This window comes from Myxine glutinosa, chromosome 4, assembly GCF_964187855.1.
Source record: "Myxine glutinosa chromosome 4, kmMyxGlut1.1, whole genome shotgun sequence".
NCBI classification, from domain to species: domain Eukaryota; kingdom Metazoa; phylum Chordata; class Myxini; order Myxiniformes; family Myxinidae; genus Myxine; species Myxine glutinosa.
In genome coordinates, this window is record NC_136264.1 from 96,014,686 (window position 1) to 96,028,863 (window position 14,178).

General features: G+C 45.8%; 1 protein-coding gene across 7 annotated transcripts in view; it reads right to left on the reverse strand.

The window, feature by feature from the left end:
• Window positions 1-14,178, reverse strand: part of BEND7 (BEN domain containing 7) — a 187,900-nt gene that overhangs the window by 80,688 nt on the left and 93,034 nt on the right. For all 7 annotated transcript variants that reach the window (XM_078776190.1, XM_068113024.2, XM_078776192.1 and 4 more), the window contains 4 exons: window positions 8,338-8,433; window positions 4,648-5,229; window positions 4,391-4,476; window positions 3,945-4,170 (listed from right to left, as the gene is read on the reverse strand). In XM_078776190.1, coding sequence (XP_078632316.1) covers window positions 3,945-4,170; window positions 4,391-4,476; window positions 4,648-5,229; window positions 8,338-8,433 — 990 coding nt within the window. The remainder of the gene's footprint in view (window positions 1-3,944; window positions 4,171-4,390; window positions 4,477-4,647; window positions 5,230-8,337; window positions 8,434-14,178) is intronic.

Below are 14,178 nucleotides of genomic sequence, written 5' to 3' on the forward strand. Positions count from 1 at the left end.
TTTCCATGCAGCGGTTTTGGAGATACAGAGGTGTAATATTTTTCGGTTTTTCCAAGATGGCACCTGTACCACATGACCTATGACGTCATGATTATCATTAAAATATTCTACAGGAGGAGGCGCTCCTATGGTGAAAATTTCATGCCCGTCAGACCAACAGTTGCTGAGAAAAAAAAATTCACAATGATCGGATAAGTGTCGTGCTTGTCGAATTATGACATCATAATGAAGGCACCGATGACATCATTAACATATCTTATTCCCCAAGGGGAGTACTTGACAATGAGCCATGTTTTAATTTTTTCCATGGAGCGGTTTCGGAGATATAGAGGTGCAACTTTTTTCTAGTTTTTCCCAAGATGGCGTCTGTGCCACGTGACCTATGACGTTAGAATTATCATTAAAAAAAATTCTACAGGAGCCGCACATATTCTGAAAATTTCGGGTCCATTGGACTAACAGTTGCAGAAGAATTTTTGTTTTATTCATACTGATCAGATAAAGCGTTGTACTTGTCGAATTATGGCGTCATAATTAAGGCACTGATGACATCACCATAAACATATCTTATTCCCCATTAGAGGGGTCAATATATGGAAAAAACTCACCTAACCCCAAAAAAATTGATACAAAAGGTTTTTCAATGGATTCTGGTACCATTGGGCATGCTAAATAACATACTAAAAATCTAGTAACATCTGACTTCCGGAAAGGGGTCATTTTCAAGATGGCGTCCAAGATGGCCACCAGGAGCTTAAAATGGCCATATCTCAATTATTATTCAACCTAGAAAGGTGGTTTTGGTGTCTAACCCTAGGTTTCTAACCCTAATCGTACCAAAGACTTTTAAAATGGTATGCGCTGCTTCCTTGCTTGAAGGATAGATCACGGACAATCCCCATTGGTTGGTATCCATGGGGAGGAGGAAATTCCTCTTGAGGAAATGCCCCGCTGAGTATGGTGAGAAAAGAGGCGCCATTGTTACGACGTCGTTGGGATGAAAAGGTCAAAAACCTAGAGTATCCCAGGAAGTGACATTAGTGACGACATTTCTCCCAAGCTCAGTGGCTGTGTTGTGTTTGTCTCGCCAGTGTGTGTGTGTGTGTGTTGTGTTTGTCTCGCCAGTGTGTGTGTGTGTGCGTGCGCGCGCTCTTTAGTGATAGATTATTTAACTACATTTCTGCGTTTGGGTGAACGTTGATTTTTTTACTTGCAAAATCAGATTTTTTAAAGTATATTGGTGAGTTGCGTTTGTGGTTCTGTCTGTCTGTCTGTTTGTCTGTCACCGGGCGGAGGCGAAGATCGGCGAGGCGAAGGAGGTCGTCCCAATTGAGAAGCCTACTGATTGAGGTCAAAGGTCATCTGAGGGTCAAATTTCTAAAATCGCCATTTTGAATCTGATTGACTTAAAAACTGAACAGCATTTGTATAGTGAGTCAATAAATTGGGAAATGAACTATTTGTGAGGTCAAAAGGTCAACTCAAGGTCGAATTTAAAAATAATCAATTTTCATCTAAAAAGCCGTCAATTCTCAACCGATTGACTTGAAAACTGAACAGCATTTGCATATCGAGTCACCAAATTGGGAAACATACTATTTTTGAGGTCAAAAGGTCAACTCAAGGTCAAACTTCCAAAATCATCACTTTTCGGCTGAAAAACCATCAATTTTCATCCGATTGACTTGAAAATTTAACAGCATTTGCATACTGCCTCACTGAATTGGGAAACCAACTATTTGTGAGGTCAAAAGGTCAAAGGTCAACTCAAGGTCAAACTTCTAAAATCATTTTTCATCTGAAAAATCGTCACTTTTCATCCTGTTGACCCGACTTTGATCAAGATCGTAAATTTTAATCTTTATGGAATGGACAATTTGCTGTACCAATGGAAAACTTTCGGGGAGGGTGGTGGATTTTGCAAGTATCGTGCTCCGCATGACGTCTCCTTGTTTTTTTTATTATTCACGTTAAGAGAGAAAACAGGACATCTACAAAAATGCGACCGACAAAGGTCGCCCATTGGCGTCAGGAAGGGCATCCGGCCATAAAAACATTGCCTCAAACAGGGAACCATGATTGTCATGGGGCCCGCAAGGCTAACCCCTGCTCTTGTGGGGAAAATGGCCTTAAAACGATCATTCATCATTCATATACAAAGATGATATGCATTCACATCGGCCTGCTCAGCACATTAACGTAATTTATCCTATCTGAGGTGGTTCGCCACACCCACTTGCCTACAACTTCCCGTGTGATACGAGGGTGGCTTTGGCATGGTTCATCCTTCACAGCCTGTTGCGTTTGTTGGTGTGTGCTCGCAAACCAAACTATAGGGTTTTTGTGCTCCTGTTTGTTTTGATTTAAATCTTTCATATCATAGCGAGTGTGATGAGTGCGTTGAAATCCGTGGGCAGGGCCATAATCCGCACGCCCAGCAAAGCAAAACAGTGGATGACCCCTCTCCCTCCCCTGACCTTGAAATTGCGTGATGCGTGAGAACTGGATTTAATAATACAAAAAAGGTCATGGCTTGCTGGAAAAGGGGTCCCCTACCTATACTGCAATTCAATTAAAATAGAGTACAAATGAATACTGTACTCACCAAAGAGGCTGGTTTGGATGTATACTTTGGTGTGGAGCATTACTCTGTCGGTCTTCTTATGCTTCTTCATTGGGGGGAGGGGTGGGAGGAACTTTGGGCCCCTGCCAAGGTTCTCCGTCAGGAACCCAAGATTCCGAACTCGGCACTTACACAGTAACTCACCTAATTAACTTATCCAATATATGAGAGAGGGGTGTGGGAGGCGAACCACAACCAACCTTACCTAGACTTATTAATGCTCTCCCCCTTTGTTGCAATAATTGTTGCAATTATTGCTTGAGAAGACTATCCACTTGTACAACATTTTGGAGGTGCCATGATCCTAAAAAAAAAAACAGTGCATACGCTGGCGGTGCATCTCTTGGCATTTTGGTGGGATTCTTCATGATGAAAGGGATTTTCCATCATCTCATTATTAAAAGTCTTCTTCCCCTTCCGGGGTTCTACAGTGCATCTCACCGCCATGGCCTACACACACATGCCGACAGTTAATAATGGTTCCAGGGGGCTTTCTTTGTACCGTTTTCTCAAACCCTCTACCTGGCTAAGACTTTCAAACAGGAGGTTTTACGCTACACAACCTTACCCTGACTATACGAAAGGATAACATTCACTGTCCTGACTTTGGCACATATTACAAACAACTTCACCTAAAAGGTCCCTGTTTACAAGAGTAAATCTATGCTATGTGAACACACTGACCATTCTATTCTTACAACAATCTAGCTATGGATTCCCTCTTCCACATAATATGGAGATTGCTCCTAAATATTGGAAATCATAAAAGTGACAAAAGGAGAAGCAAAAATAAAAGGTTAGTGAGGTAGAACACAAACTAGAAAATATAATTACAAACAAATGCATCAATGGACATGCCTCTACCACCGTTATATTTCAACCCACTATTAAATTTGATCTCAATTAATGGTCACATGAAAAACTAAATGTCACATGGGAGAGAAAAGAGTGACAAGTAGAAGAGATACAACATCAGATGCTTCTAACTCGAATTTTGGTGTGAATTTTTTTTTCCAAAGGTGACATGCCCTTTGACCTTTTCAACCCAAAACTAAGTTAGTCTTTGTATTCAACTTCATACTTGTGCCAAGTTTGGTCGAAATTCTTTCAGTAGTTAACAAGTTATTGTGGTAACAAAGAAACCCAATCATGGATGGACAACCTGAAAAAATGCCTCTGGCCTTCGGCTGCATACAAAAGAAAAAACAATAGAAAGAAATGTGACGGTGAAGATGTAGAAAAGATGAATTTGCAAAAGAAACAATACAGCATGCACATTTAAACAATCACAACACAAACAGTAATAATAAGTGAAACGCACCCCTGATGGCAGCCACAATCTGAGGCTCAAGGCCTTTGCGAGGATCATCGAGGCCTCGCTTGCGTTTCCCATTGGGGAGAGAGTTGGCGAGTGTCCTATCGTCGAAAAAAGCTGCCACGAGTTTGCGAAAGAGCAGGCTTCCCGAGCGAGTGTAGTGAACGAGTATCTCTTCCAGCTGTGATGTGGCAATGAAAACGCTGTAACCCTCTGCAAGCTGGACGGCCGGCTGCATCAATGACACCAAGAGCAGATAATTCAAAACAAGACAGTTTGTGCATATTCTGTGAACATGATGGCTACGTCAAAAGAAGCACGCACACACACACACACACACACACACACACACACACACACACACACACACACACACACACACACACACACACACACACACACACACACACACACACACACACACACACACACACACACACACACACACACACCTCATCTCCATTGGTATGACCAAGGGCATAATATGAGCCATGGTGATGGTGCGCTGACGATCCTGTGGCAGTGTTGGGTGCTGATACTGCGGAAGTAGTAGAGGGTGGGAGGGAAAAGGGGAGTTAGAGGGATGGGGGTGATGGTGCAGCGATGACAACTAAAAGCCAACAATTTCTTCGTTTTCAAATAGGAAATAGGATATGTTTGGCAAATGCTAAAGAATACAGAAATGAAGAGCGCTTGAGCTCAGAATTACCTTGGTTTCTGCTGGATGATGGTTCAGAGATTTTTGACCCGCATGTCACGTATTCTATGCGGGGAAGCAGTGGTCGCCCAGAGGATGGCAATGCCACAGGGGTTGCCTTGGTCTCAGTTGGTGCCGCTCGTGCTGCAATGCCATCATTGTAACCATACTCCAGTCCTGGTCCATATTTTGAAGCAAGCGGACCTTTGTGGTCAGTGTCAAAGCCCCTTCCACGGCCTAGCCGCTCCAATGTTGTCACGCTCGCCTGCGGCTGATGGGTGGTCACAAGAGTAGTGGCCGGCTCAGAAAAGCCATACAGGCTTTGAGGGTGACAAGTTGCACCTAGAGACCCCCGTCCCCCTCTTGGAGGCCGGAATGAAGGGGTTGGGTGCACATGTGAGGGCACAGCATAGCGGAAACCGTTCGTAACACCACGGGGAAACTGTGGTTGAGGAAGTGTCGTGGCAATTCCATTTGTTGAAGGTAGGGAAGGTCGCATGATCAGGCTGGGTGGTGCACTGCCAGGATTTGGAGGAGGTGGGTTGCAGGTACTGGTATGCCGAGCAGGTCTGTTGTCCAGGCTTTCTTGACTCACTGTTCCAGAAAATCACATATATATATATATATATATAATTATATATATATATTCAGACTTCATGATTTGACAATCCAATGGTTATTCAGTATTGTGCTTACACTCAAGTCTTTCCTCCCCACTTCCCTTATTTGTCCAAATCTCCGTCTATTTTATCCTTCAACTGAGTTGTTGGCTCCCCCCTCCTCTTCTTACTGTTTCTTCAAGCTCTTAAAGCTGTGGCACAGGACCCAGAAGTGTTTAAATCCGGTAGTGTGTAACATCTGGAACACTGGGAAGTGGCCTCTGTCAATGACTAAGTCAGTGTATATTGCTTTGCGCAAAAAAAACCGATAAAGGTCTGTGTGGCAATTACAGAATTACAGAATGCTTATGCTAATCAGCCATACAAGTAAGATCATTCTCAATGTGTGTAAACACAGACTGTAAAGAACCACCAGCATCAAAGTGAGAGAGACCCAATGTGGGTTTGCACGCAAGGACTCCACTGATGGGATCTACCTTCTGAAGGGTGTGGCTGAAGCTTATTATGCAAGCAAACACCCTCTCACATGGTCTTTGTTGACTATAAGAAGGCATTTGACTCTGTGAACCACGCACTTCTGTTTGCAAAATTGTGGGATTTGGTATAGAAAAGGATGTGATGCGACTGATTGAGGATCTCTGCATCAACTCAAATGGTCAGCTCCGTTGGAATGGCCGGGTGACAGATGAGTTTGAGATGCCAGTCAGAGTACGACAAGGCTGTCCATTATCCCCTACACTCTTCAGCCTCTATATCGAGTGCATCATACGAGAGTGGTATGAGCACACAGCACACCTAAGGGCACCAGATGTAAGTGGTATCTCCTTAAAGGAGATCAGATATGCCGATGACCTGGTGATGATGGCGTTATGCAGAGCTGATGCAGAAGAGAAGGTTGCTTTCTTGGGTGACATATCAGATGGGTATGGGTTAGTCATCCATCCTGGCAAGACGGAATACATGGTTGTCCAACCAACAATGGATGGCAGCACTATCACATACTGCCTGAAACAAACACCCCGCATCACATCTTTGAAGTACCTGGGAGTGTTGATCAACCACACTCTAGATGACAGCAAGGAGGTACGAATACGAATACGTATGGGTAAATCCATCCTTCAGCAGTGTAAATACCTGCGTTCTACCCGTGTCAGCTTAGAAATAAAGACACAGCTTATGCAGGCACTAACCATGCCAAGAGTACTGAACAGAGCCACCACCTTGTCATTAAAGGCAACTGACATCGGGCGTTTAGACAGCTTCGGCCGAACCACCAAGCGATATCTGCTTAACATCATGTGGGACGACTGTGTTACAAACGAGAGTCTATGGAGATGATAGGCGACCGATGGTGTTTCAGCAGTAGCAATGTGATGGAGTGCAAGGCAGCATGGCTGGGCCATGTGATTCGGACAGTGGATTGGCAGCAGCTGTCGTGGACGGTTTTCCAGAGGGATGTCGTCGTTCGGTCGGCCAACCAAAGATGAGTTGGGTTGACAATATCCGAGACTGACGGAGTGGTCAGGGTGCAATATCCCTGAACAATATCAATGAACTTAAATTGGCAGCGCTGGAAAGACGGGTTGTGTAGAAAGCGGCTGTAGTGGTTCCGGTGTTGTATAATTTGAGGAGGTGACTATGGGCCACGTCAAAATCCAAGATGGCCACCTCCATGTATGTCTGAACCTTGTGAGCGAAATATCATATCATAGCATGTTTTCTGCGTCTTCCACTTTGTCAACTCACATCACTTCCCTGACGGGGGACCTAGGCGTAACGCTTGTTTTATTTAAGATCCTAAATAAAAGTTCATTTTTACTTGCGTAGCATGAACCAACCTGGCTGATCGGTGCAAGATATCCATGGTGTAAATCTGGCGCCGATCAGCGGGGCTGGTTCATGTATATAACATCTCTGATGGTGATTTGATGGGAGATATCGTTTGGATTTCATTTGTTGCTTTTTGGAACATTTGGAAACTAGGTTGGCCTGTTTGGCAAGGCTCATGAAGCAGTGAATGGAAATTCAAATCCTATACAAGAGTACTGCCTTGACTTGTCCACAATCTCGTAATGTCTTTATAATTCATATAAAAGTAAATCCATGCTTGGGACGTCCTTGACATTCATGTAAAATTAATGCACAGAACTCATCCGTAAGCCAAAAAGGGAAATTGGGAGGGAAGGGGAAGGGGGAAAGACAGGTAAGCAAGCCATATATTTAATTCATACACTCACATTGTACAAACTTAATACGTACAAGGTTTCACTTTCAACTATTTGCGATAATCTACTTTCTGGATCAGCTTTAAACATTATATTTCATGCTACAGCATTCATATCCCCATCCTAATGGATGGGGTGCACTGTATCAATGGCATAACAGCACTCCAGTAATTATGCAACCAACAGAAGGTATTCATGATTGCACAGCTATAATTATGAACGTGCCTAGTTTACCAGACAGGTGTGTTTGTGGGTAAGCAGACATGTCTTTCTTTAGGCTTGTGAGAAAGACAATCGCAACACTATTTCTAGCCTCGCAAGATATTTGAGGTAGTGTAACCCACTTTTTCATACATATCATCTACTTTTTTTCGCATTCCTAATTTTGGAAAACATCCTGACTTGGTGTTAATGAGAAATACATGACCAAAGATTGCATTTGCATGTGAAGAGGTGATCCGTGGATTATCATTTCAAGTTCATCTGTGGTGCTTGTGGGAAGGTTATCCAGGCAATGTTAACTCTATCACCGAGTACCAAACCCGATTAAAGACGTGAGCCCCAATTTGACCGTATATATAGGCAACCACTGCTATCAATTTATAGGTTTGCAATTGGTAAGATTTGCTTACATATCGCGCAGTATTTAGGTGGTGGCAGCTCAAGAGACGTTTTGCGCAAAAGGGTAATAGAAAAAGTTCCTCTTTAAGGAAAACAGTTGAGATTACCGAGTAGATTTTCTTCATGAATTAAACTCTTGAAGGAGTTACCTTTCCATGAGTCGGCGGCAAACTAGCTTCCAAGTATGACTTGCAAATACAATCACAGGCTAAGTGAAAAGCAAACACATCACCGACCTGTATGGAGTTCCATAAGCTCTCTGACGACTCTCAGCTCTGCGAGGATGGACTCGAGCAAGGGGGTGCATGTGCAAGAACAGCGAGTGGCAGACGCTGCACACGTTTAAGACAACAATGTTGCTTGAAAGGAAGGTCCACAGTGCTTTTCTTTTTCATCTACATCCATCTCTACAAATTATTCCCGATATTCTATCAATGCAATTAATTTATTAGAGAAGGCAAACGGTAAGCTTAAATTGGCAGGCAAATGGGAACCTGCACAAGGAATCAAACCCGACAAGAATAAAACAGCACAAAGCACAACAAACTTTAGAAAGAGAACACAAACTAGATTTTAAAAAACCTCTTGAACCAAAAGATATCACTTGCCAAATACGATGTTGAAGAGTCTACTGAGCACACTGGGAAATACAATTACCAAGAATAAATAACAGGACAGAAACACAGAATTCAAGGGCCAATCCATGTCAAATTAAAGGAAATGCTCGACATCCAAAGCACACTCATTGGCCTTGTCAAGAAATTTAGTGTTGCATAATTTCAGATGTAGATTGTAGAAGCCACATCGCTTTCAAGATAATGCATGCCAAAGATTTTTTGCGCCGTCCTCATGCAAGATGTTTTTAATCCAACTATGATCCTTAATCGATCCTGAGATTATTTTACTTGAAAATGAAAGCTAAGAAGTAGCCATATCCACCAATTATATACATTTCATTGCAGTTTGACAACATTCTGCACTGAAGGTCACCTTCCTTGACACAATAGTAGTAATCTTGGATTTCACCCAAATTTTCCCTTTTATATATGTACTTTTTGTTGCAAAAAAAATTTAAAAAACAAAAATAAAATATATATATTGTTGTGGATTTGAGAATCATGTGTAATTGTTGTAAATATCACCCTCTGTAAGTGTAATGAATTCTTGTAAATATCTCCGTGTTGTGTGTAAAGGTCAAAGGTCGTCCTCTTAGTTACTCCATATACATACACGCAGGCCACCATATACCCTTTTAAATAGTTATTTCTTTATTCTATGTGAGTTTAAGGCTCTGTTGCCCATTAGTTGACACTCCATTGCACCGAATTCAAATAAGATAGACTCCCCTGAAATATCCCCATGGCCTCAGAAACCTGCCAGCAAGGCGGCGTTCGCCGCTGCTGCTTTGGGGTTGTGTTCTTCGCCGCAAGACTCCATTAGCCACGAGGTAATCTCGGAGAAAAGGGGGGAGGAGCCACCTTACGGGCGTAGCCCGCACCTCGTCATCAAGGATGGAGCCCCGAATGACCAACCACAGGCTCGGTGGGTATGGCTTGGTAAGGCGTGGCATAAAACCCGCGGCGGACGCCCCCACGGCAGATGCGGGAACCAAGGAGAAGCGTGAAAGAGCACATGAGTGGGAGAGAGCACGAACCAAGCGTTCCATGGTGAGGTGCGACCGAAAACGCTGCTTCCACCGAGTCCCGACCGCACGGAGCCCTGACGCGCTGCTGTGAACCAACCTGCCGGTGCGCGGTGCACAGCCAAATACTTGGAGCTGCCGGCTCCTCACTTCCCGCCCAGAGTGGACCTGCTCGCTGTGCCCTGTGATTCCACCTGCTCATCCCTCCAGCCGTTCCTGCCTTCATGCCCCGTGTAAGTCTGATTGTCGTCCGTCTTCTGTGTTGTCCTGGGGTTTAATTAAGTCTGTATAAGCTAGTGTTGCACTGTGTCTTCTGGTCCGTCCATCCTTTGTCTTTATTTTCGTATCCTTCCTTCTCCTTGGTTCCTTTGATTGTGTAAATATTAGTAATAAATTATATTTGTATTTCCTACCTTCGTTTTTCTTCTTCATGCTCGTCCGGTCGTCTTTGTGATTTCCCAATTGAATACCTGTGGCACGATTTGGCCAACGAATGAGAATCGGGTCTAGTTCTTGTCAATGGTTCATGCCGCGGTTGCTAAACCGCTCGGCAATTAACATCTGTCTGCGGTCGCGAACGAGGTTGCGCCCCTGCCTCTCCGGAGGGAGCTGTGCAACTTCAGGACTCACATCGGTCAGTCAAAAACAAAGGGGTTTAATCCCCCCTTCTTAAGGGGAAAAAGGCCAATGTAGAGATCCGTAACAATATATATATATATATATATATATATATATATTGTTATGAATTTGGTAGAGCAACATCTAGAGCTAGGTAGATCTGAATAGGTAGGTATTCGGCTGTCGTGACAGGGACTCTACATGTAATAAGTTCTTGATGTTTAGGCGTTTGTCGGGGGAAGATGTATGATTGTGGACCTACCTGGAGGTTCGAGTGTTAAATAGTGAGGGATTAAAGGTAACGCCCCTGTGAGTCTCACCTAGTAGTCAAACCTTTGTCCATTATGGCACTGCAAACCACATAAACATTAGTTAGGTCCTTAGCGCAACATTAAATAATTCCTTTCCCTGACAATGACTTCGGGATAAATGGACAGGAAACCAGGCCAAAAACACCGCCACAATTGGCCGCCACCGTTTACACCTCCAAGGCCTACAAACCTCGCCTGGCACGTGTTATAACACAAGGACCGCGGGGTCGGGGACGGGAGATGTCAGGAGTAGCATGCCGCAGAGGGCGTGACCTGGGCGAGCCGGCGAGTTGGGAGGCTATGATTGGCTGAGGAGTGCGCCAATGTGACGTCATCGGCCAGAGATATTAGCGACGGTCGGACGCCATTTCGTGGCAGTTCGCAACAGTTCGTGAGCAGTTCGCAACAGTTCGTGAGCAGTTCGCAACAGTTCGTGAGCAGTTCGCAACAGTTCGTGAGCAGTTCGTGAGCAGTTCGCAACAGTTCGTGAGCAGTTCGGAGCAGTTCGTCGGAGTTGGCAGTTGGCACCGAACAGTTGGCACTTGGCTGCCAGCACTCCCAAAAGAGAGTCGAGTCAAGTGGAGTTCGCTTGCTTTGTGCAGCTTACGTTGAACCTTTGGTGCACGGACCTTGTGGAGATCGACCTCGTGTGGAGCCGCTGGCCTGCGTCGGACGCGTGGTGCTTGGAGCGAGGCCTTGTGGAACTTGGAGCGAGGGACCTCGTGGTGTGCGATCGGGGCTTGTGGAACTTGGAGCGAGGCCTCGTGGGTACATCGGGGCCGAAAGGAGCCGGGTGTTGGACGGCGGTCACCAAGACGACAAGGACGAGATAAGGCCGTACCCGCGAATACACTTTGCATAAAACTAAAAGACGTGTTATTTTCGTATTCACCTCCCTCGTATCGTGTTTGATATCTGTTGTGTCTGGGATCCCAATTTAGGCTTATTCGATTTATTAGTATTACCGGCGCGGGCTTTTTCACTGTCTTTACTTATAAATAATAAATCCTTATATTATTTTCTGTATATATCTGAACGCAGTTTTCCTGGGTGTTTCATTTTAGTAGATAAGGCGGCGGGCGGAGCTTTGCTGTGTCCGCCATTCCGCGCGTTTAACTTTGTGTTGAGCTTTAATCCGCCATTGAGTTTTCGCCTCGGGAGTGTAAAGTCTCGCAAATCGGCCATCCGTAACTGTGGTGTTAATCACGGTTGCGTAACAAGTGGTGTCAGGAGTGTAGGATTTGAACCCGTCGGACAAATTTTTTTTGTCCGCGGCGAGACATCGACACGGTCGGGCGTACATTGCGCCCAACGTTCGAACGCAAGATTTTTATAGTCGAGGCGGAGAAATTTAATAATCAATCGGGCAAACGGAGCGCGATATCGCGTCTTCGTCAAATTTAAATTGTTTCAGGAATTATTAAAATAAATACGCGCGCGGTAAACAATCTTCCGGAAAGCGGATGTCGGAAATTGATGAGATGGAAGTACGCAGCGAGGCCTCCGTCAGCGGCGGGAGTGAGCCGGAAATAGGGGAATTAGATGTCGAGGTGAGCCTTGGAACCTCCCCCGTCCCGAGCACCAACTTATCCCCCTCCCCCACCGGGGAGTCGGGAGCAGTAGGAACGGCCCCGACAACCGACCAGATGTTGGGTCAATTGCTTCGAAAAATTGAAGGAATGGAAAAGAACAGTGAGCGAGCCAGTCGGGGAATAAATGATAAAATTGACGGGCTGGAAAATAAAATGAGTAAGGAGATGGGAGGAATGGAAAGAAAAATTGAGTCCCAGGGGAAGGAATGTAGGGAAGGAATGAAGGGAATGAGTGATCGATTGGAGGAACAAATTGAAGGGATGGAAAATAAAATGGAGTCGCAGGGGAAGGAATGGAGGGAAGGACTGAAGGACCTGAGTGACCAAATTAATGGATTAAAAAGGGAAATGGCAATTGTGGTAAGTGTACAGGTGAGCGGAGAATGTCCACAGTTCGATGGGGAATGTGTACAGGTAGATGGGGAATGCCTGCAGGTAAACGTGGAGTGTCCACAGGTGAGCGGGGAAGGAAATTTGGAATGTGAGAGTTGTAATGGGGAATGTTTCCCACATTCTGGCCTGGTTGTTTATTGGGACCGTGTGGATGTCACAACACCCCAACCGGGGGATGAATTTGGAATTGTGCAGCACCAGGGCGGTGGTGCGGAGCAAGAGGGGGTAGAGTTTTTGGGGGTCCGTGCAATGGAGCCGGACCAGGTATTTATTGGGGATATTGATCAAAGCCTGGCGGGGCCAGGAATGATTTGTAATGATGAGGATGATTTGATCCAGCGGCTGGAGACCTGTGACAGTCCCATGGAGGTAGAGCTTGTTCAGGCCCAAAGGAGCCTGGGTGATGAGGTGAGTTGGTCCGAGGAGGTGGTTGGAATGACCGAGGGGACGCTCACTGAACACTGCTATTTGGAAACAGAGGCTCCAAAATTGGACAACCAGTTGGGGGAGTGTGTTGGCTCCGGGCTGGATTTGGATCTTGGAGGATCGGGAGATAGAGCTTCTGGAGATTTGGTCCCTGTAGGGAATTTGGATCAACTGCAGGGAGGGGCAGAACAACCGGGGGCAGAGGTTGTTCCCTGCAGCTGCGGTTTGGCAGTGGGAATGAAAATTTGTAAAATAAAATTTAAAATAAAATTACAATGGGAAATTGATTTGGAGCAGCCATGGTGGGGATTGGTCCCCGGGCTGCGGGATTTGGACATGGAGAGGTCATGGGTGATGGCCTCGGGCAAAAGTTGCCTCTTTCAAAATTTGGGTATGCCGGCCAGCTGGGGGGCTGTGATGGCGAGATTTGGACGTGGGGTCCAGCCTTGGGTGTCGAGGTACGACCTGGGTCCCACGGGGGGTCTGGTGGAGTGTGGCGTCCCTTGTCCGTCGGGGCGCCATCCGAGCCGGCGGCTCGGGCCGGCAGGGTCACCGGACCCTGGTGGGGGTTAAGACCTCCAGAGGGGTCCGAGGTGGTTTCTCAAGCCTGGGATGGCAAATATTGAGGACCACTAGGGGTAGGTGTGGTGGGTCGCGCTTTGGTGGTGGCACTGCGGACGGCCAACTTGGGACTGATGTGGTGACCACCCGGGCATGCGGCCTGGCACTCTCCTCCAGGGACTCTGGGACAACCAGCATGTGGTGACCTGGCATGGTGGTTGGTCTATGGACGCGGGTCAAACCGAATGGACGGGGATGGAGATAGCCTGCCGGACAACCATTGGGGCATCTGTGGAACGTGATGGTGTGAGTGACCTTCCACAGATGCTCCGTTATGATTTATGGACTCTCGGGTTGGGAAGAGAGCCATGGGGATGTGAATCGGGAGATGTGTAACGAGCCGAGCATATGGGCCATGCTCGGCTGGCATGTGTATGGCAAAGCATCCTTCTTTGGTGAGGTTAGTAAAAGGTGACAAATGTTTGGCATGGGTAATCTGTGGGTTAGATGCAAATTTAAGGGTGGATTTTGAAA